The sequence below is a fragment of the Lepisosteus platostomus genome, chromosome 9 (assembly GCF_059453375.1).
Source record: "Lepisosteus platostomus isolate fLepPlt1 chromosome 9, fLepPlt1.hap1, whole genome shotgun sequence".
In the NCBI taxonomy this organism is placed as follows: Eukaryota; Metazoa; Chordata; class Actinopteri; order Semionotiformes; family Lepisosteidae; genus Lepisosteus; species Lepisosteus platostomus.
Window position 1 is genome coordinate 43,577,794 of NC_142619.1, and position 22,641 is coordinate 43,600,434.

The 22,641-nt window shown below is 36.2% G+C and overlaps 1 protein-coding gene across 2 annotated transcripts in view; it reads right to left on the minus strand.

Annotated features, from left to right (window-relative positions):
• Positions 1 to 18,282, minus strand: part of wasla (WASP like actin nucleation promoting factor a) — a 43,777-nt gene extending 25,495 nt beyond the window's left edge. The window contains exons 1-5 of one of the 2 annotated variants that reach the window (XM_088645142.1): positions 17,613 to 18,282; positions 6,432 to 6,566; positions 5,966 to 6,052; positions 3,273 to 3,369; positions 2,548 to 2,571 (exon numbers count right to left, since the gene is read on the minus strand). In XM_088645142.1, the coding sequence (XP_088501268.1) occupies positions 2,548 to 2,571; positions 3,273 to 3,369; positions 5,966 to 6,052; positions 6,432 to 6,566; positions 17,613 to 17,723 (454 nt within the window). In that variant the 5' untranslated portion in view covers positions 17,724 to 18,282. The remainder of the gene's footprint in view (positions 1 to 2,547; positions 2,572 to 3,272; positions 3,370 to 5,965; positions 6,053 to 6,431; positions 6,567 to 17,612) is intronic. The other variant, XM_088645143.1, reaches the window with a different exon arrangement.
• Positions 18,283 to 22,641: the final 4,359 nt, after the last annotated feature.

The window sequence follows — 22,641 nt, forward strand, 5'->3', positions numbered from 1 at the left end:
TGCTAGTAATTAACATGATTCTCCACTCCAATTGTCTGACTGATCATAGAAGATTGTCTCCAGGAAGTTTCTTAAGTCTCACAAATGCTTGTTGCAGAATTCTTGCATTTTCATTATAAAGCATTACAAAAAACAACAAAAAGAATTTTAAGGTTTTCTTAAAAGTTTCATAAATTTAAATGTTTAATAATGCCAACCTACAAAAGAACCATTGCTTAATAATGGATAAGGCTCACCCACTCACAAGAAAGGGTCTTGTGAGGTACTTATAATGAATGTAATGAAAACCAGCATAATTAAAAAAAAAATCTAGCACATTAAAACTTCATAAATTTTGATGTAATTAAAAAAAGATATATTTAAAGCTTAAATGCACCTTCATGATGTCTATTTAATGTAGAAGCTCATTGTCAAGCTCAACCTCTCACTTTAAAATGGCAGAATGTTTTTAAAATACAAAATGAAAAAATTGAGTATTTCTTGGAAATGTTTCTTAACATACTGTTGACTCATTACTACTCATTTTCTCTCTGATAAACAACAAGCCTTACAAACCAATGGAGACACGCAGCTGAATTAATTCAGTTTTTATCTTGAAAAGGTGAAAACTTTTTTTCTAGCAATGTGGCAAACTAAAATCTGATGCACAAGACTGTGCCAGTCTAAACGTCACCCTGTTCCTTTACCTTCACATTCAAACTGTTATATACACAGTTGAGACGGAGCAGGAAATCTAATTCAAATATCCCTCGTCTATCAATATCACTAGATTACCTACGTTCGAGAGCTTCTACTGAAAATATACACTGTCTTGCTGCATGTGATGTTAAAGGTTTAATGAGAACCATTTTCAGTCACTGAATCCTGTAAGATTCAATTTAATAATATGACACAACCCTCACAGTCTGTCGGGAATTTTACATAAAGTGCAGTCATGAAATAAGAGATAAGATAAGGCCACTTTATTGGCCATATACAATTTCTTGTATAAGGAATTTGTCTTTTGCATATCCAAACTTGCTTTCCATGAGACACACAGACAAGGAGAGAAGCTTGGGGTCAGAGCGTAGGGTCAGTCATTTATACGGCGCCTCTGAAGCAGTTGGGGGTAAGGGCCTTGGTCAGGGGCCCAACAAAGTAGGATTCCTCTGGCGGTTGCGGGATACAAACCAACAACCTTCCAGTCACAGGTGCAGATCCTTAGCCACAGAGCCACTGCACCGCCCCAAAATATCAATAATCATTGAACGCTTGCTATAAATTCTGCAAAATTTCAACATTGTCTACCTAACAACAGTAAAGTATTAGAAAGCTTTTCTGCTTCATATCCACCATCAACAAAGCAAATGTTTAATCCATATTTATTATGTCTACAAACTTTTGTTACATCACACTGTCCACAGTGCAACAAAAGCACAATTGTGCTTATATTTAGGTTACTCAGAATTACCAAAAACAAAAGTGTTCGGAAATCAAAACCATGAGATAACATGTAGCAGCACCTCTTAGGAACTTTAGGGTACTTAAACATATTTAGTTAAATGCACAGATAAAACACAAACAAAAATGATTTGGCAGTGTTTTATGTGAATGTTGCTGTACAATAGCTTCATAATCCCTTCATAACTGGTATACAAGATGTTATAAAACTTTATATAGACAAAACTAATGACATGATGTATGCCTAAGAGGTCACATTTGTTGCAGTATCACAATACATGCATCACATTTTTTGCAGTATTGTATTGGACCAAACTCTCAAAATGAAATGCGTCATGACCTCTAAGGCACACGTCATGTTATTTGTCAAGTCCCTGTCAAGTATTGTGGAGCAGTTATAAAGGGATTATGAAGTCATTATAAAGCAACATTCAAATAGAGCATAAAAACCAAATAAAACCCTAAAATTGTGGTCACTCTCTACAACTTTTGTGCTAGGTTAAAATGTTTACCTTAAATTTCACTGAACTGTGAAAATATTGAGCGATGCAAACAGGAATTAATTTTGGCGCCTTCAAATTTCAATTTGCAATACAAAACACTGAGATCTTTCAGTTGGTCACTCTCTAAGAACAACAAAATTATTAAAGAAGTGCATCAGATATGCCTTTTTTCACATCTTTGAAAACCTTTTATGATCATAGATCTCCATGTCTTGACCCGATTCTCAACTCATGAGGTTCACACTACAGTGCTTAACTTAACTCAAAACAACAGATGTTAAAGAATCTTTATGTAGCAATGGCATCAGTTTGAATTAAAAAAAGTACTGATTAGTTAAGTGTAGAAAAAATGTATCCATGTATATAGGTACCGTTTTTATGAAAAGAACGCATTGTGAACACAGTAATTGAGAAGACTTCTGATAACTGCTCTATTACCTACTACAATAGTTATGCCATGAACACAATGATCATCTTTAATTATGTCATCTTTAGAATTGTTCAGGCCATTTTTATGTGTTTGCTTTGTAAGAGAGCAAAAAACAGTCTGTAATCTAAGATGGTTTTCGTGGTTTATGTAAATTTAATGTAATTAATAACCTACCATTTGGAGGGTCACGTCTTTTTTCTGCAAAAACAAAAAATTCAAATAATTACAACTTAGAAGTGTATGTTAGTGGCAAAAAGTAGTGAAAGAAAAAAATACTAGGAATTCCAAGGGCACGGAGTTTATACAATCGAATCCATAAGCTGTTCTTTCCAGTTAGTTTGCATGTGGAACTCACAGAAAAACATACTGACAGGAAAAACGAATCTTGTTTGCAGAATACGAAGACATCAAGCGAAATAAGAGGTCTCAAGGCCCACTGATTTAAAAAATAAAATTAAAAGAAAACCGTCCGTAATAAAGTAGTGTTCTGATAAGGGCTACAAAAGGTAGACTGTTCATATTCTCCTTCCTCCTTTAATGTTGGCAGGGTACTTGAGTGCAAAAAGAAATTCGTTCAGGAAAGGGTGTTAATGCAGAACAAATGTACACCACTCAGGAAAAAGCGTTTGTCGATGCACACTAATGCTAACCTTTTAAACCCTAAATAACTTCCTTTCACAGCACGAGAGCCTGCTTCAAAGACAACTAAGAGTAGATGGACTTTTCAAAGCACACAACACGTTAGCTGTTTTTTAGAAAGCTCCCTCAGGCCAACTTTGTCAATTTAAGACCAATGCCTATTTGTAAGAAAGCATTCGTTTAAGGAAGCAGAAGTTGAAGCAGAGAGAGATTTCATATGGGAAAAGCAAAACACAGATGAAGACATAAATAACATTCACCCGTTTTTCTTTGTCGCTTTCCAAGTAGCTCTCCCAATGCAGCTCTGAAACGTTTTGCCTCTTCTTCATTTGCAAAGTTAAGCCCAACCTGACAAGTCTAAAATGACAAGAAAATGCATGTAAAATTCAATGCAGAAACTTTTGTTCCTCACTGATCCAGTGCAGAAGGAACACATCCTCTCCTTCGTATTATTTGTCACTAACTTATAAGTCTCCAGTTCCTGGGGGGCTTGAAAACAGCTCAACCACACAATTTTCTAGACTGCACAGTGAACCCATAACCTGGCTCAAGTCTGTTTGTCAGTAGACAGCGAAGACCAGAACTCATAATCAGCAGTATCTGTAATCTGCAAATGCAAAGTGGGTGAGTAGCAATTTCAATCTTTTCAAAAAATCTTCAGTCACTTGGATTTTTAATATTTAAATTTAATTAAGATGCCAAGCATTTATCACCATTTAGCACTGAGAGTGATACTCTCAAAAGCAAACATAAAAGTTCTCGGCTATGTATTCAAAAGGACTAGAATTCCTTCACCTTTTTGTAACTTAGTGTAGGGACTAACATCCGCCCATTTTCAATAACCACTTGGTCCATTACAGAGTGACGGGAGCCAGAGGCCAACCTGGCTGACCATGAGAGCAAGAGAAAGATACACCAGGACTGGACACCAGGCACTGAAGTACAGTGTGAAACCATTAGTCCCACATAAACTCAAAGGACATTTCAAACACACAATACAAGTTAGGTATAATCAAGAGATGATGTCTCTAATACTTTACTCTGCTAATAATCCTAACTGTTCTTCACCACACCATACCTCTCTTCTCCTTCCTCTGGAATTTCTAGCAATGCCTGTCTGGTTCTCTCTTCTCTCTACAAAAATGCTCTAGATTCCCTCATTACTTCAAATGGCTTCTCTTACCACTTTTATGCTGAGGATGTTCTTTACTTTTAATTATGAAACCACACAGGCTATTTATACACACATCTTTAAAGATGTGAACAAATTTATTAGTTGATAATATCACTGCTTTCAATTGACATTTCTGCTCTTAGGAAACCAGCTCCTAAAGTACCTGCATCTTTCCAATGACATCCCATTTGGTTGACTTTAAGTGAAATATACATAAAAAACTGAATCTTTTAATCAGAACTTTCAATAATCAAACTGAAAACATTTTATGGGTGCAAGAAGTTAACACCTTTGTCCCCAATTTGTTTGGTCTTGGTTTGCATGGTTTAATGCATTACTTGAAATTCACTACATGAATTAAAGACTTAACAGAGACAACTTGATGCATTATGAACCACTATTAATACCATTCAATTAACTGTGCAACTAATGAAGCTAAAGTTTGCCATAGCAAAGAGGGTGAATACTTATACCATCAACATATTCCATTTTTTCACATTTAATTGCAGGTTGAGCCAATATTAAACTTGTTACTCAAAGAAGTGTTCAGTTTGAGCATTTGAATTTTGATTGAATTATTCACTTAAAATCATATGTATGCATTATTTGTAAAATAACCAAATATCACTGGAACGGGGTTAATACTTTTGTAAATAACTATTTAGGACATGCCTTAATTACAACTAAGAAATTTTTTAAGTGATATATGATTTGGGATTTTTTATGATGAATAAAGAATTTCTTATAAAATCAGATCAAGCCCAGCTTTCTTTACAAGCAAAACCTACAGGCAGCATTCAAATAAAGGCAACTGATAGAGGACTATAGAAGAGTTTAATCTTCATGATGATTAAATTTAGCATGCAGAGCAACTGTATTCATATTAATGGTAATGTAATTTAATTGCTACACTCATTAGAATCCTGCTAGATGTGTCAGAAATACTTCTGGGTCACGAGTACATAAGAAACTGCTGTGTGGAAACACAAAAAATGTAGCCAGATGATCCAGTTCTGCTATGCCCAGAGGAGGCTACTGTAAACAAGGCATAGAAAACTATCTTGGTGCCCTCATCGATCCTTAACCTGCCCACCTTAAGCCTTTTTTCCTCATTAACACAAGTTCCTAAATAAAAAATGTGTTTAGGAAAATCATTTTCAGTATGAACATAAACACACAGCACTAAACTAACGTATTTAATGGATCAATGGTTTATCATATTAAGTGACCTTTCCATCTCCAAGTGTAATAACGCTTGAGACAAAATTATGTTTCCAACATTACCAGAATGATGGCATTATTAATATACAAAATGAAGACTATAGAACATCCAGCTAACTCCACTGCTGTCACAAACCAATTGAAACAGTCACTCACATTTAGGTCAATAAATTAATCAATGCTTTTTTCCCCAAATCATACAAATATAGTCAACTATTTATTCAACTGTGATACCAAGTGCCAAGCATTCCAGAAGCACCACCAGCAACAATCATCTTCAATTACTTCTGTGCATTTTTGTATATCGGACAGTTGACGTCCTTTGATCAAACACTACAAACAAGTTAACTCAGAAAACACTAAAGGAACGGGGGGTTACGTTACCAACTGCTGATGTAAAACCAGTTTTTTTACAAAAACATTAGTCACAACACTGATTACAAATGTGACGCTTTCCTTCATTCTCACACAAAGAGTCAGTGTACCTTCATTTTAGGCATATTTAAATATATTTTGAGTTAATCTTCATTTTTAAAATGAAATATGATAAAGACTTACATCTCCTGGGAATGAAAGAAAATACGTTCTTGAAGAAGTAAATAGGAAGTTGTTGTAGAGTTCCTGCTCCCACATTGCCTTCCCTTCCTGCATGCAAGAGGAGACAATAAAGACATTAAATCTGAGAATCAGCCAGAGAAAAAACGTGAATCTGTATGCTTCACCCATCTAGTAAGAAAGCCCTGCCAGGTGGTAGCAGAAGCGGAACTTCCAAATAAAGTACTAATAGTTTCTTGGGGATGGCACAGAAAAATGCCTGAAGCATTAATTAAAACAGAACACCGAAACAGATCAGATTAGGGTAACACTCCCTCTCGTGAAGTCATACTTTGTTTCTGACAAGGAAACAATTAGCTTATCTTTACAGAGGACCTTCAGTTATCAAAAGTATAATGTTAAATTACTCTCTAACCACAGACTTATCAAGGACAGAGGACACAGCAGTTGTACTTAGATAGATTCTTACCTTTATATCATATACTCTGATAAAATAAGACCTTTGGGGATTGTCCTTTACCAGACAGGCGACACCACAGCACTTCTTGGACCAAACTGAATTCCGTTCAGCTGCATATACTTGTACAACAGCAGAAGACAAGGTCTGGAAAAGAGATGCAATACATCATCATGTCATGATCTTAGTGAAACTATGTCAGCAAAGCGGAAAGACATACAGGTAGGTAGTTTTGGATTTATGCAGCAGATTTGTTCCTGAAATTGCCAAGTGAATCAAAAACGAATTCCTCATGAGAGGGGTGCTTTTAGGGTCTACTCCTAAATAAGAACAATTAACATACATGAATACATATAAAAAGTTTATATAGTGATACCAAGTCATTCATGTAAGTCATGCGCACACAAACATCTGGACTGCACTACTGTTTTCAGTCCTTCCACGATCAGTAAGCCATTCAAATGAAATCAAGTAACACTGGCAATACAGTTTTCTTATTTCTGATTGGATCTGATCATTAGTAATGACATTCAAATATTTGTTGAATGTCCAGACTACTTTTTTTAAAGGCTATGAACAAAGTAAAGTATTTACAACTCTTTGCATTTAAATTAATTCTTAAGATTTTTCTCACAGTCTATAACCTTTGGTTGTTGCTGTATATAATCTAAAATATTTTTTATTAAATCATCAAGAAGTTTACTAAATAACCTACTTGCAAAAACATTCCCCCCCATACTGTAGTAAAAAGGAACTGGCCTAGTTAAAGTCTAACCAGTATTAAGCACTGCACATATCTAGCCAGAGTGAAAATAAAGCAGTGCAGTACAGAGCCATAGAGCAGCCTTCCACGTACTTTCATATCAACTCTGTTAAGACCATTTCCAGACATGTACACTACTACTGTCAGGCTTTTCAGTTTAATAAGACCAAAATGTTTCTGACTTAGAAAATGCATTCAGTTATGAAGATAAGCTTTGAAAGAGTTTTCTAGGTTTTAGAACTTAAAATCACACAGAAGACAGCCACAATGTCAACAAAAACAACATTTCCATAGTTATACACACAGAAATTTAACACCGAATTGAAGAAGCGTCACTGTTTTCCTGTTGAAACATTTCCTTACTAGCGGAGAAAACACATATTGTAATTAAATATAGTTCAACCACTCAGATAAAATAAAAAAAACAGAGTGCAACTGACCCATTCTCCTGTGAGGAATAAAACAAACACCCCCAAACTCAACAAGAACCATACAGTGGATCTCTGGGATCCTGGGTGTTACAGAATGCTAGTGCAAAAAAACTGAAAAGCAATTGCTAGGAGAGTTTCAAAGATACAGCAGGATTCATGCGATATCAGCAATACAGATTAAGATTCCAAGAACAATTCTAGCTGGAAACCCCCTAGGCTGACTTTCTGAGAATGTGCTTGGTGTTTGGGGTGTGCGGCTTGGGTAGTTCCCAATTTAAATCCTAGTTAAGAGGGATGTACAGCCTTACCACCATTCTGCTGAGAAAAGCATTCAAAAGAAATGGTACATATTTGTATAAGACCTCCAGTAAGATATTGGTATTGTAAAAAAAAAAGCACGTTTCAAAAACAGGTTTTTAATTGCCCTTTTAGACTACCCTTTCTCTACAATTCCATGACATCCAGCATAGTTGAATAAATCAACTGCTTAATACATCAATGATTAAGAAATGAGGAAACCCCATTATAGGATCACAATTCAATAACTAGGAAGAGCTAAAGATTAGTATATTTGCCTGACTAACACAGACTACTACTGTACTTCAGTGTACTTCTTAAAATTGTCCCCGTTACAAAATGTAAATATAAATTAAATATAACCTTTATTTTAATTAGATATTGTAGTTCTGATTTAAGTAATCAAAATGAGAAAAAAAATACAGTAACTTCACAAAGACCAAATTGTGAGAATGTGATTGTCAATATGAAAGCAGTTACACATCTCTCAGCATTTTTTTTTCTGGCTTGATTCTTATATATTATATATATATATAATTTTTAAAAAGTGAAAGTGCATGTTTTTGCAAAAGGCAGAACAGTTTACCGTCAATACAGCTACATTTTACATAGCAAGGGACATTATTCAACTTCGCTTATCGTTCAACAAAGTATTTAAAACACTCAAAATATTTTACAGGAAAAGGGTCCCTACAAATTAAGCTGCCTAACCTGTCACACAACCTTTGAGGAATTAATGAAAGGGACTAAAACAGCTTGCTGGTTTGTACTGAGTTAATAAGTAAGATTGGGACAATCAGACAGGGCTGGAAAGTATTTCACCAAGTTCCCAATGGAAATGACTCAAAAACAGCAGGACATACAGGATAAATGCACGTGTTAAAGTAAAAAGCCAGTAAAGGGGTTGATTAGCCTCAGGGAGGGCTTTTATCATCTACTTGCTTCTCTGGGGATTTGGAGAAAAAGCTAAACATCTAAAGGAGAGTGTACAACTTCCTCAAATTATCCCCAAAAAATCATACGTCATTTCTACTGAGAAAAAGATTCATATACATGTGCCTAGAGCAGGGAGCCATGGTCTGATCACCAAGAAGGCAAGAGTGTGAGTTTCTGCTTCTGTTTCTTTAAATTAGTCCTCAAACAGCTTTAATAACTTCTCTAGAAGTTACACATATTACAGAGATTCAGAAATCACATCCAGTGTCACAAAGAAACAAATACAAAGAAAACGGGCATAATGTTCACCTTTTGAAACGGTGAATTTAAATGCAAGTCATTCACTTAATCTGCACCATCTGTTTTTAATGCAGAATTACCAATTATTGATTATACATTCATCCTATCTGGAACGGCAAAATGTGCCTTTACCACTCGATTTACAACATTGACATTTATACATTGGCACAGTGGGAAACACATTGGGAAAATGAAGTAGCGCAGGTTCCTCCAAACTGATAAGCCTTCAAGCCATGTATCTTTTAACATATTTCAAGCTCTGCAGTGGAATACAGGTTTGTATCTGAGCACTGATGTACAGTAAAAGATATATAATAATTTCATTTTTGAGGACCCGAGTTAATACCGCATTTCAAAAACACTGGATCTGTGACAAAGTCAAAAATCTAGCTTGGACTTCTTTGTAGATTTCAAGGCACAATATCCTGTTTCATATAAGGCACAAAAGTATAATTAAAGTTCTCTTAATCCCAACTATAAATTAACCACACTCAGTTCAAGAAATACAGCCAAGGATTTAAGTGTTAGATTTCCTGCCCCAAAAATAAGAATCTATCAAATTCTTGGTGGTAAGGAAAACAGGAGGAAAGCACATTCAGTGAAACTAAGCTGTCCTAAAAAAGCAAACCACAACATTTCCTGTAAAAAGCCTGCTGACTGGTACAGTACAAAAATCTCCACTTTAGATTCCATCAAACTGCTGAGAACGAAAGCAGCCGCCTGCACAACCACTGTTAATAAACCAGGCAAGACCAACGGAGTGTGTAACAGAGCTTTCCAGTTCATCCAATGATAGAATAATGTCAAAAACAATTTCAAAAATCAAAATTCCCATTCACCAATTGTTTTTAATTTGCCATACTACATTAAAGTAAGAAAACCAAACAGATGAGTATTTGATCAAATCCACATCTGGGTAACTACTGGTATTAGTAAAGAAGTGAAGAAAGTACACTAGGCAAACCATTTTTTTTTTGCATCCTAATTACCTATATATTTTTCATTTTCATAATCACACCTCACAGAAATTCAGCAAAATAATTTACTTTATACAACAAATATTGGAAAACTGGGAAAAGAATACCAGGTAGGTGGGTTAAGCCAAGAGGACACTGCTAAGGTTCAGGTAAAACTTCATTCAGGCTTGCATACTTGTAATTCCATGTCAAGTATGTTGCAGCCGCCACGTCACTTTACAAAAATATTGGCCTGTATGTTTATTTAACTGCTTTGTTCAGTTAATCTGGCAACTTGTCACATTAAGCCATAGAAAGGGGAAACCGGATTTTAGCTTCAATTTCCTTGACAATGACTTTCTACACATAAACATAAAACAAAGCTATTATGATTTACATTAACAGGAAACAGCACACTACACAGCGCATCACTGCCCTACAACAGCTTAACAGTCACAAACTGGACAGCTAAAGTTCAAATCAAGGATGAAATCTCAGCAAACAGATCGGAAGCAAATCAAAAAGGGGAAGCAATCGGCAATTATACTTCCCCCTTTTGGTAACCACAGTTCTTTCAGTGCTGACCTCAAAAACCATGACTCACAAAGAAGTTCTGACACAAACTGCCAAAGTTACACCTAATACTACTAATCATCCTTGAGTCTTCCAATTGCTTTTCCACTAATTGAATATTTTAAAGCAAATAGGCATAGGTCACTTTGGTTCAGTTCAGGGCAGTCAAATTAAGAAACAAGAGAGGTTTTAAGTTTCAAAGTACATGCTTAAAATATTTGTAAAGCACCCCTGAACTTTCAGCTACAATCACCTGTTATAGAAACATTTACCTCTGATTTGGTCACTATGGCAACGTGTCATGTCAATAAATCCCTCACCCCCCCCCATTAGAGCCAGAGACACAGAGCTTTCCAGGTATTTGTGAAAATGTAATCTATCTCCTTTACCCAGAGTAGTGACCAACTTGAAGGATAAGAAACATTTTCATTTTTAGTCCATTGTAAACCGTAAGTCCCCACCAGTTTCACAGATAGTTTGGCATTGCTAGGCTAGTTATCAGTCCTCTTAAACATAACTTGCAGCAACAAACTGCAGGTGTTTTCGGTATTTGCAAATTTGCTAATGACTCCCATAAGGGAAAGCACATGCTATGAACATAATAAACAAGCAGCTTGTACTACAACTTGAGAAAAATGAAAAGTTTTTTTTTTTTTACAATTTCAAGTATCAAAAACCGATTACATGAAGACATGTAATTACAATTTAATTCAATTAAATTACTACTGAAGATTTGAGCCTTCATTTATCCTTAAACATCAAAATATTCCCCTGCAGTGTATTTTTATACAGTACTGACTGTTAATCAGTTGCTGTTTGTAGGGCTTAAGGCTTACTGTGTTAGGGAACAATAGAAGCAAAAGAAGGCTTTTTTTTTTTTTTTTTACTTTTCATCTTCACTTTCTACACTATATTCTAGAATGAACCCATTTTCCTTTGCAACTCACCTTGAGGGCTTGATTCAAAAGTATTCCCTGTATCGTGCAAAATGGACCTTTCACACAGGTTTTCACAATGGAAGATTTCAATAATAAGCCGTATACGAGAAGCACCAACATTACTGAAACCCAAGGTGGGGCATGCACGTGGATGCAGAACCAGTTAACAGAAAACATCTTAAGGGATATAAGCTGTAATTGGACTGATGGAAGCAGTGGTATGACAATCACTTTGAGGGCAGTTGCTCTTCCTAACAAAAAATTTAGATTCTGGTGTAGTCAGCAAACAAGTTAAATTTGTAGAAGACACACAAATAGGGGGAGTGGTAAACAGACACGGCAGCAAAGGAATTAAAACAGTTTACAATGGATAGGTGAAACATTAGGCAGACAGGCTGCGAAGTGGAAAGAAACCTACATTATACATATTGCATAGAACGCAGGGAGCTCAACAAGTTCAGGTTCTGGCTGTTGGCACAGAACCTTCTATGCCCTCATCAGGATAAAGTGGAGAAGCAATAAGAAAAAAAATCAATGCTTGGCTATATAGCATAAAAGTTGGGAATTTAATTCAATTGAATTAAATTCAGTTTGTGTTATACCTTTAGTTCAAACAAGCATTAAGGCTGAGTCCTGGTCTCAGATGATTTTTTGTACATATAAAAGCAACTTCATTTCTCCAGTGTAGAACAAAGGATATTAAAATCAAAATTAATAAAAAAAAAAGTCTTAAAGAATAAAGATCTGGTCATATTCGCACACAGCAGAGAGATAAGATCAAAGGCCAGAATTGTCAACTTAAAGGGAATAATGTGAAAAAAGCGACATTAGAAACAAAATGTTAAAATGTGGTACATCTTCCATCAGAATCAACCCAAAGCAAAGTTAGAGTTGGACTATCTGCCCAACGTATTAATACTGGATTGGGAAAAGAGTTTTGATTTGGAACTGAACTGAAAGTAATAGTGAAGATCTGATTTGCGAAGGGAGAGCAATTGACTGCTGATGAAGAGGTCCCTGGTTCAAATCTTGCAATAGGATGGCAAAGAACCAAGAGTGGTATTGGGGTACCAGCAAGTGTCACTCTTCCAATCAATGCTATTCTATGGATAAGATATTAAGCCAAGGGCCTGACTACCTGGGTCTTAAAAAAAAAAAATCAATGGCACCTAATGCTTCCTAAGCGTAGGGTTATCAACTCCACTGTCTAATCAGGCCTGTCTACAGTTCCCTCTTAATTCAACTGCTGTGATCTGCTGTGTAATGACTGTAGTGTAATGGCTGCTATGCAGCAAACTTTAGAATGATGGATAAAGTGGGTTTATTTTTTATTATATTTAAGAGTTATGGGATCCTTTAAGAACCGGTACTGAACATTTTCTTCAGAGACCAAAACCCCCACACTAAAAAAACTTTACCTGCTCCCAAACCACTTAAAACCTTAAAATGCCAAACTGCAAAGCAATATATTAAAATAATATTACTGGATGCATTGACTGACATACTATCACCACAAAGGTTTTCCATAGAATGTCATTGGGAAAAGAAAAGGGAGTCCATTTCTGAGGATAAGAGGTTAAATGCCATCACACTGTGGATTAACTGCAGCTATTTACTCCACGACAGTACATCTGGGTACAAATCAAGCATATGCCACCATAAATAAGGCTAAAAGCAAGGTTTCAATAATAAAAGCAACCTGAGCAAGTCTCATCAACAAAAAGAGACTTGTCAATACTCAATTCCATGCTTAAAGCAAAACCGGCACTTCTGTAACCAATACACTAAATACTAATACAGAATGCAGAAGGATCCGTTTCTGAATAGGTTTAGAAAACCAAGCTAGTCACCATTACATACATTTGGTATTTGTATAAAAAAATTAAAGCCTTTTTCACTGTCTAGTACATTACGGTCTCTACATTGACCAGGGTTATGTTCAAAATCCTCATGAAAGTTGAAATCTCCAAATAACCTCATGGCTTATAATGTTTGTAGATTCTGTTGAATAAAATGTTATGTTTTAAAATTACCCCTTATGTTTTCCCATAAGGTTCTAAATAAACAAAGAGGTAAATGCCATATAAAATACCTAACACTTTTAATGATAACTTAAAGAATTCTATTCTCTTCATATAATCAAGTTGACAGGGGAGGCTGCATCGGTTGATCAAGTGGCCCCAGAATTATTTCCTAAGAAGCTGAAGAAGCTCCTCAGTGAGAAGGTATATAGGCTGGAACAAGTCTTCATCGCAGATGAAACGGGCTTCTTCTGGAAGAAAACGCCCCTCCGCCTTTGAGATGCATGTCTGAGTGGGCAAGTGCCAGGATTCAAGGCAGCGAAGGACCAAGTGATGCTTCTTCTGTGCAGTGATGCGGCTGCTCACATGATATAGCCAGGCTTACTGTACCAGACTGCGAAGCCCAGGGGATTATGCAGCAAGAATGAGAAGCTCTTCCTCATTCACTGACAGTCAAATAACAAGCCTTGGGTGACTAAGCAAATCTTTCTGGACTGGTGTCATAAGTGCTGTGTACTTATGAACAGATGGGTAGGGAGAGGTTCACTCACTAATGCACTCACATTTTTGCAAGTGAGATTTTTAATTTGTCTTGCAGAACTGCTCTGAAAAAAAATTTTCACATCAGAGCCCCAATTTTTCCTGGTGAACGTGGCTCACAAATGATCAAACCTGGGAATGCTGCAGCCTTACAGGACATGCTCTTTTTTTCTAGGTGGTTATGAAGAAAATAGCACTAAAGATGTCATGATTGCCATGGGACAGAACTGTTTCCAGTGGCAAGATATATTAGATAACCAAACAAGTGCAGACATCTGTGGCAAAGAATTCACACACTTTCCAGCAACGTCATTTGGAGTACTTCAGCTGATAATAAGGGTATACCCAGATTCAAAAAGTATAAGGGCAAATTACTATATGCTATTACTATATTCGTCCATATGCGAGCACTACAGGCAGTTCAGGAGCACTGAAGACCTTTTAAGAGAAAATGCCTGAACGGTACAACACACACTCAAGAAACAAAGGTGCATAATTTTGCTTTGACTTGATTCCTTCTGAAGTATCCCCGTGTCACAGTGTAGCCTGAGTAGCAGGAATCTTAGTAAATTCCTGGTATGACCAAAAGGCTTAATTTAGAATGACTCATCCCAACCTGTTTGGCAGGCACCACAACAATTCTTTCACAGCTGTAGAGAAGCTAACTGTGAGCGTTAAAATGTAAAAGAAGCTGATATTCAGATGCAGTGAACTCCCTTTTCCAATCCCGAGGCATGGCACTTTAACACAAAGTCTAATGTGGCACACTGGAGACAACTACAATGAAAAAAAAAGTTACAGCAAATCTCAAACTTTAAATAATGTAAGTCTTAGTTTCTACAAACAATGCATTGTAGTACACATATACATTAATTCCTAAAAACTCCCTAATTTTGCATTTACATACACTTTCATTTGTATAACAATGCTGAGAAAGCCACTTATTGGATAAAATTTGATTTAAAAAAGCATGAAAGTATCAGTGATAAAACACGTCAAAAGCTCTTGAGACAGAAACATGCATCCACGTTATTAGAGTTGGACTGACAATATTCAGAGCAAAAGATTTTTACCCCCAATCTAGTCCAAGGTGGATCTATCTTGTCAAGTCTAAAGTGCACTATAGGGTTCAATCAAAAAAAACATTTTGCTCAAATTTGGCATCTCTTGCTCATTTGTAAAAACCACAAGCTTGTTTTGATTATATCATAAACTTCAAATCCAACACTTGGAAGAATATGTTCCTTTTTCTTCCTATACCAGCCAACACAGTACTTTGCAAGTATGAAAGGTGTGTACATCAACATACTGTAGATGTCAACAAGTTAAAGAGGTAGAAAGAGTTGACTGATGCCTCTTTTATGTTAAAAGTATTAATGGATTTAATACTGTATGCAAGGTACACTACATTATCATAACATAACACAGGGCATAAAAACCACATACACAAACAGTATAGAAATGAAAAAAAAACAACATCAAGCAAATGGCTTCCGTTTATCGATCGATTTTTATTCTTCAGGTGCAAGGCTCAAAACTTCAACAGCTGACATGGGTTTCGTTTCTACTTTTCAGTGTACAATTAACCTAAAGTTTCTGCTTTGCAATCTGCATACTCTCAAATCTCTAGGTATAGGTATAGTGTTTTACACTGATGGAGAGGAGATGTCTTTCAGATTAAAAAGCACATCCATTAAATAACTTATTTTGTTAGATATTCATAAAAAAATGGTAAGCACAGTAAATCTAAAGACTTGTGCAACATTTTTCACGTGTTTTTTTTCCTTCTGACCGGGTATCATAAATGTGTAGGTAACTGATATTAACCTGGGAGAACCCTTTTTCACTAATTTAAAAAATGTCACAATTTAACATCGCTCCAGATAACTATTCATGTTTACGTACGTTTATAAACAAGCTACAATAACTTTATCACAGCAGGCATAAATGCTTGACAAAGTACATCAACACTTGTGTTGAACAGAGAAACAGAAAAACATTTTACAATTTAGGAGACTTTGTTGCTACTAAGCCACTTTATCTAATGCGACAGTGATAAAATGCCGCATAGTAAACCTTACAGTAATTCTAATGAATCGCGTCTCTTTCTGGTATCCACAATGAAGTGATTAAATAGATATGTATGCAGGAATAAAGATCTTTTAAAAAGCTGCGTGTGCGTTTTTTTAACAACTGCTGCATGAGAAAGGGACGAAATCTTGATGACGCATGATCAGGTGACAGCACAATAGATACTTCGCTGAGATGAGGACTGTTAATCGCAGGCTTTTGAAGTTCTTAAATTATAACACTGCTATAGGCAGGGATTTAATAAGTATCATAATTTAATAAACAACCTCATATGAAAAATAAAAAGCCGTTTAACGAAACACAGTCCAGTTCAAAATGAATGATTGCAAGATATTTTTTACATAATGTTTTCAAATTACCTCCTGTTGAAGTTACAAAGTTATAGTGAATGGTTCACTTCACTTGGCTACCTCTCCAAGAAGCATGTCTTAGTTCACAACGACACTAACTCCCCGCAGCAGGTGAGTAAGGCAGGTATAGGGCGTTACAAGGCGTAAATATCCATAACGCCCTTGAAGGCTCCTTTTTGGAAACATACAGGCCCTGTATCAACAGGAACATGCTGTAACACTAATGCAGAAATTACTCAGTCGACTATTAGCGCCCTCGGACTCAACTGAACATACTGTAACTGTTATGGCACCCCACCTCTCCTGAGATTCTCCTGATATATTTGAACATTAAAAAAATAACAAAACTGAGTTTAGGCATCCCTTTAACCCCTGCCATCCCCTCGCTATCCCAGTTTCTTAAATGCATTTTTAAGTAATGAATGAAATGAAATTTTCCGGAGAATGTTATGGGAAAAAAAATCAACATTAGAACAAGCGACAGTACAGCGGCACGATCTTCTTCTGCTGCTGAGTGATCCGAGTGGAGCAAAAACAGTGTTATGTAATGGAATCCCTCAAAGAATGTGCTTTCCAGCTGACCGAACTTGCCAGCTCCATATTCGATGAGGAAAATAAACAGGCACCGCGGAGCGCAGAGGTTCCGACTCGCGCTCCGGACGCCGTCGGACACGAACGCGGCCTCGGGGCTCCACTGCCTTGTCACACCGACCTCCGGACTGCCAGTGCCAGGACAGCACGCTCCATATCCACGCTCTTATAAACCCACAACCGTACACGCAAGCATTAACCTAAGAGCAAGGGGATCCAGGCACTGTTGTTTTGCTTCACTTTAGTTATCTTTACAAAAAAAAACCCAATGCAGTTTAGGCCGTTTTTAATGAAAAACTTGCCCGATAATTTGTTTTAAGATAATTACAAGAAGATCCCATACTTGTCTATAAGTTATAATAGTATGGACGAGACTAAAATCAAGTAAGTAAATGTTAAAACTTACGATGCATTTCCTGCCGAGGCAATTGAAGAGGCATTCGTTTTCTTGTGGGGTGAGAAGCATAGAGCTCACATTTGTGACACGCCGCGGCGGAGGGGGATGTTGGCTATTCATGATTGCAGGGGTAAAAAGCCAGACGAATATATGTATATAACACTAATTAAGGTATTTTATAAAATGTCTTCAGTCATTGATCAGCGTGGCCTTCCACCGGATCTTCTCATTGATGCTGTAGGTGCTTCTATCCGAGAGGAATGCGAGGGGCGGGGGGGGTTAAATACTGTTCTGTTTCTGTAGTTTGGGTCTATAATGCAAACAATCCCTCGGCCTTCCGAAGTGCCCCAGAAACTTGGATCTCTCGGTTGGACAAAAACCTAAACTTTCATCCGAACTCCAACAGCAGCATCGGCAGCTCTATCCAACATGGCAGCAGGAAGAAACAACCACTAACCAAACGGGGGAATGCGGGAAAACATAGCGAGCTGGATTCAACTTCGTCCCTTCTTAAAGCTGTCCGGGGATCGTAAAATCAATCTTGATTGCAGCAGCAGGTACGCCGCTCACCCCTGATAGCAGAGAAAGCCAGGAGTGTAAAATTGCCCAGCGCCTCCGGAAACACTTCCTTGTGTCAGGGAATGGTCTAGCCCTGTTGGCCTGTGGATTTTGTAACAAATGCAGTATGCAGAGGGGTGAGCATTTAGCAGGGCGGGGACAAGAGGAGCGTGTTGCCAAGTTGGTGCTAATGTAAACTAAGGGGTACAGTAAATCCGGACGTACAGTAATATAGGTCAAACACTTTGTGCCTTAGAGAAATTTTTGTATTTCTATAATTGTGTTAAATATTAAAATCCTTCTCTGTAATCGTTTGTTATTTTCAGCTTCATTACCTAGGTTTTTAATAACATTTGCCTAGCAGACGCCCATACCCAGAACCGCTTACAAAATATACAGTAATACACAACGTACTTCCAAAACTTAATCAGCTAACAACAGCAACAGCAGTGCGGTTGTAATAATAACAATTGTTTTTTGTTGTTAGTAGTTTAATAAATAACTTACTACAAATTGACTTGCATCATAATTTCTGTGATGTCGGGTGGGGTGTCTTTAAGTCGCAATTAAAGGACATCATTTTTGAATTGTCTGATATTGTGCTGTTGAGGGCGCTGAAAATCAATGGATCCAGTTTAGACCACCATTTACGTTTAACTTAATAGCATAACTAATGAATGTTTAGGGAGACGGGACAAATTAATTGGTGCGTTGAGAGCAAAATGGGAAACCAGGAAAGTAAATTTGCGTTTTGTGATATCTGTGCTCTGCCATACTATTCAACTATGAAAGTCAATGCATTTTACACATTTTGTTAAGATACTGAATTTCTTCAATTCAATTCTGTTATTCCACTTTGTCAGCGAATACCTAGCCCCAGGGGTACCTAATCAGGATGCCAAGTAAGGTATCGTTCTATTTAAATGCCTTAATTCAGTTTTAAAGCAGATAAGGCACTCATTTTATAGTTTAGAACATAATTATATCAGTCATGTTTGTCACTAGACTTTTCACACTTAAGCACTATTAAAGGACGGTTCTAGGAAATATTTTTTTATATACTATTATTTTTAAAATGTAATCTTGCATTTTAAACATTAAAGGTAAAGAACAGAAACCAACAGAAACTACAGTATGAATCCTCCAGGAATGGGGAAGAAAAAATTGTTTTCTGAGTCACATGAACATTCAGAGATCAGATTACCAGAATTTGTAATTGTTCTACAAATGGTATGCATCTCGTACTAATGGATGAATTTGTCAGATGTCTTTTATTACTGTGGTGATGATATACAGCTTCAAAATTTTGTAAAAATCCAGAGATGGGGACAGAGAGGCTCCTAGGTTACAATTTGAAATTCCAGTTCAAAAACAGGTCAAATTATCTAGGTTTGTAACCCAGACTTAATTATACATATTTATACCTTCTAATGATAACAAGCTCCATTGAAGCAAATTTCATTAAGGTTCAAAATGGCTTTCTCAATAAGAGAGTGTACAGTACATACATATCATCTGCAAAGCTTTCTAGGAAGACAGAAAAGAAGCCTTTGTGTGAAGACAAATGATAAGAAGCAGTGTCCAGCAGTAAGAAAGTCAGGGTTCTGGACTTCCAGCTGGAAAGTCAAGGGTTTTAACCCTGAATGGAACACTGCAGTTGCATCCTTGAGCATTAATCACAAATGCAAGTTTTTTTTTTAAATAATAGTGTCACCCAAATACAAAAACAAATGTTGAGAAGAATGATGACCGGGTTTAGTAAGATATAGCTCAATTTGTATGGCATAAAGAGAACATATTAATAACATTGATTAATTGTTATTGCTAAATCCTTTCTTTTTGTTCCTAAAATACTGAATATCACCTAAAATCTACTGACTCTGTTAACTAGAATCATCTTTATAATTATGGATACATTACAACATAACCAATAGAATAAGTCTTCAACAGGTGTTTATTTTTATGTAATTATTATCTTATATATGGTACATAAATTCTTAACAGGATTTGTTTTTAATCTTTTACCACCGAAATAGCTGACTTGTTTTACTGTCGCACATCAGAATCCACTGATATATCCTTGTTACAGTACATATTTGCCAGTGTTGGTGAGATGTTTGTGCATGCAGACATAATTAAGCAAGTTTGCAAACATTTTTTGGATGAGCTAAAATCATCTAGGCTATGTCTATTTATGAGCTAAGGAATGGCATCAGTGAAAGACCATTCCTACTGTATGGAGCTTGGAGAGGAGCCTGTCACTGCCTCAGAGTATTTAGTGTCTATATACTGTATAACTCTACCCTGCCTTTTTCATAAGAATTTACTTAATTTAATCTTTACAATTGAATTCTTGTCAGCTGTATATTCTTAAATGGTAAAATACTTATATTTGAATCTAATATCCCTTGTGATGTATTTGGCCATTTGAATGGTTTCATTCAGGTTTCTATTTGATTTTGCATTAACTTGGGCATTTTCTGCCTGTCAAAGGTAATTCAGCGCTTATTAATTATTTAACATAGTTTTAAAACCACTGTTTCCAATGTTATCCTTACCAATACTGAGAATGAGTTTTCTGAATCATAGAAATGCTAGAGGTTTAATACACACTTAGGATTATGTTTGTAATTCATGCTTTTCTGGTAATGTTAAAAGGGTAGGGGTGTTATCTCAGTGTCCTGGCCAAATTTCCCATTGGCCTTTACCACTCATGGCCTCCTAATAATCCCCATCTCTCAATTGGCTTTATCATTCTATTCTCTTCTCGTGTTCTGGCGCACTATAACTGACGTCACATCATCCAGGTTGGTGCTGCATTGTTGGTGGTGGAGGGGAGCCCCCATTACATGTAAATCATTTTGTAAATCACTTTGAGCGCTATATAAGTGTAAGGACCTATTATTATTATTGTTGTTGTTAATAATAATAATAATAATAATAATAAATTACTTTTTCAACAATGCAACAGTACTTTATGTTCATTATGTCTGAAAAAATGTTAGTTGTACATTTCATAATACGATTGTGAATATCTGTCTAATATAAACATAGCACTCAAAAATAAATGAATGCAATAAGAACAACTGTGTTTTATAAGCAAAATATACATTGAGAAAAAAATATTTTTGACAATTTGTTAAAAAATTATTTTAAGCCAGTGTCTGCTCTTTTTACGAAGGACAATTTATTAATATATTTCAGAGAATTAAAATAATGTTTTTCCTCAAAACTGTATATTCTAGGTGCTATTGACATTATACTGGCCTTTGTAAATAATTTTTTACTGATCTGATGCTGTACAGAGTAAACCCCCCCAAAAAAAACTAATATAATCCCTCCAGCTGTAAGGTCTAAAGCTATAATTAAAATAGATTCTTTCTTTCTGGATATACTAGACCAAAGCCCCAAGATATGATAATGAAATGTCTTTTCCCTGGAGTGTATAAGATGACATTTGCTTCTAACCACTCCCTCACGGATTCTTTGTCATCAGGAAAAAAGCAGAAAAAAACAGGAAAAACAAGGTGGTTTGGGATTATTTATATAGGGAAACCCTTTAAGAAGAAAGGAAACCTGAACCTGAGTATTAAAAACGCAGCCTGTGTTTCTGAATAGACCGTAATATAGATTCTTAATAATCTAAAAAACCAAACACTGAGTACCTACCTTTTTTTTATGAAATCACATAATTTTATCTGTTTTATTATTCCATTAAATAGTAATACTCAATCAAAAGAAAACTGTTTACTATTTGGAATGCAATATTATAAGCTATTTACTTAAAACTTTATTAAATTACCAGATAGGTCAATTTAAAGCAAATTCCCATTTAGGTCATCCCATTTATGACCTAGGAGGAACCCTTTTCTGGAGCACAGCATTTAGGAGAAATCTTAGTGAGATACATTGCACAAGGGTACAACAGCAGAATATGACATGAGATCTGAATCTATAATCCTACTGTTTCAGAGCCTTCACCAGTAGTCCACACTGTGGCCTCAACTTAAACTGTTGCATTTTCATTTTGCATCAGTGTACCATGACTGCATTTCAGACAGCTGTGTGTAGTTATCACTACATATGTGTTGGTTTAGCCCTGAAATTTGGCCATTTGTGTTTTCTGTGGTTCACTGCTGGAAGTCATTTTGGGGAAAAATACATGGGGCCATTTGACAGTAGTAGCATGCCAGCTGTAGGCCAGTACCAGCTTCTTCAGAAACAGCAGTACTGTATGTCAGCTGTTGGCCAGTAACAGCTTCTTCATAAAGAGCAGCCTGGGCATGTGTCTCTTATTACTAATATGTGTGGACTAGTATGAATCCATATAATCAGAAATATAATGGGAAAATAGTGATTGCACATTCTGTGCTGTCTCAACTATCACATGTGGCCTAGTATTGTGTCAGTATCACTTGGTTTATATTCTAGACCATTAGAATATTTGGACTTTATCTGACTTCACCCATAAAATTGTACT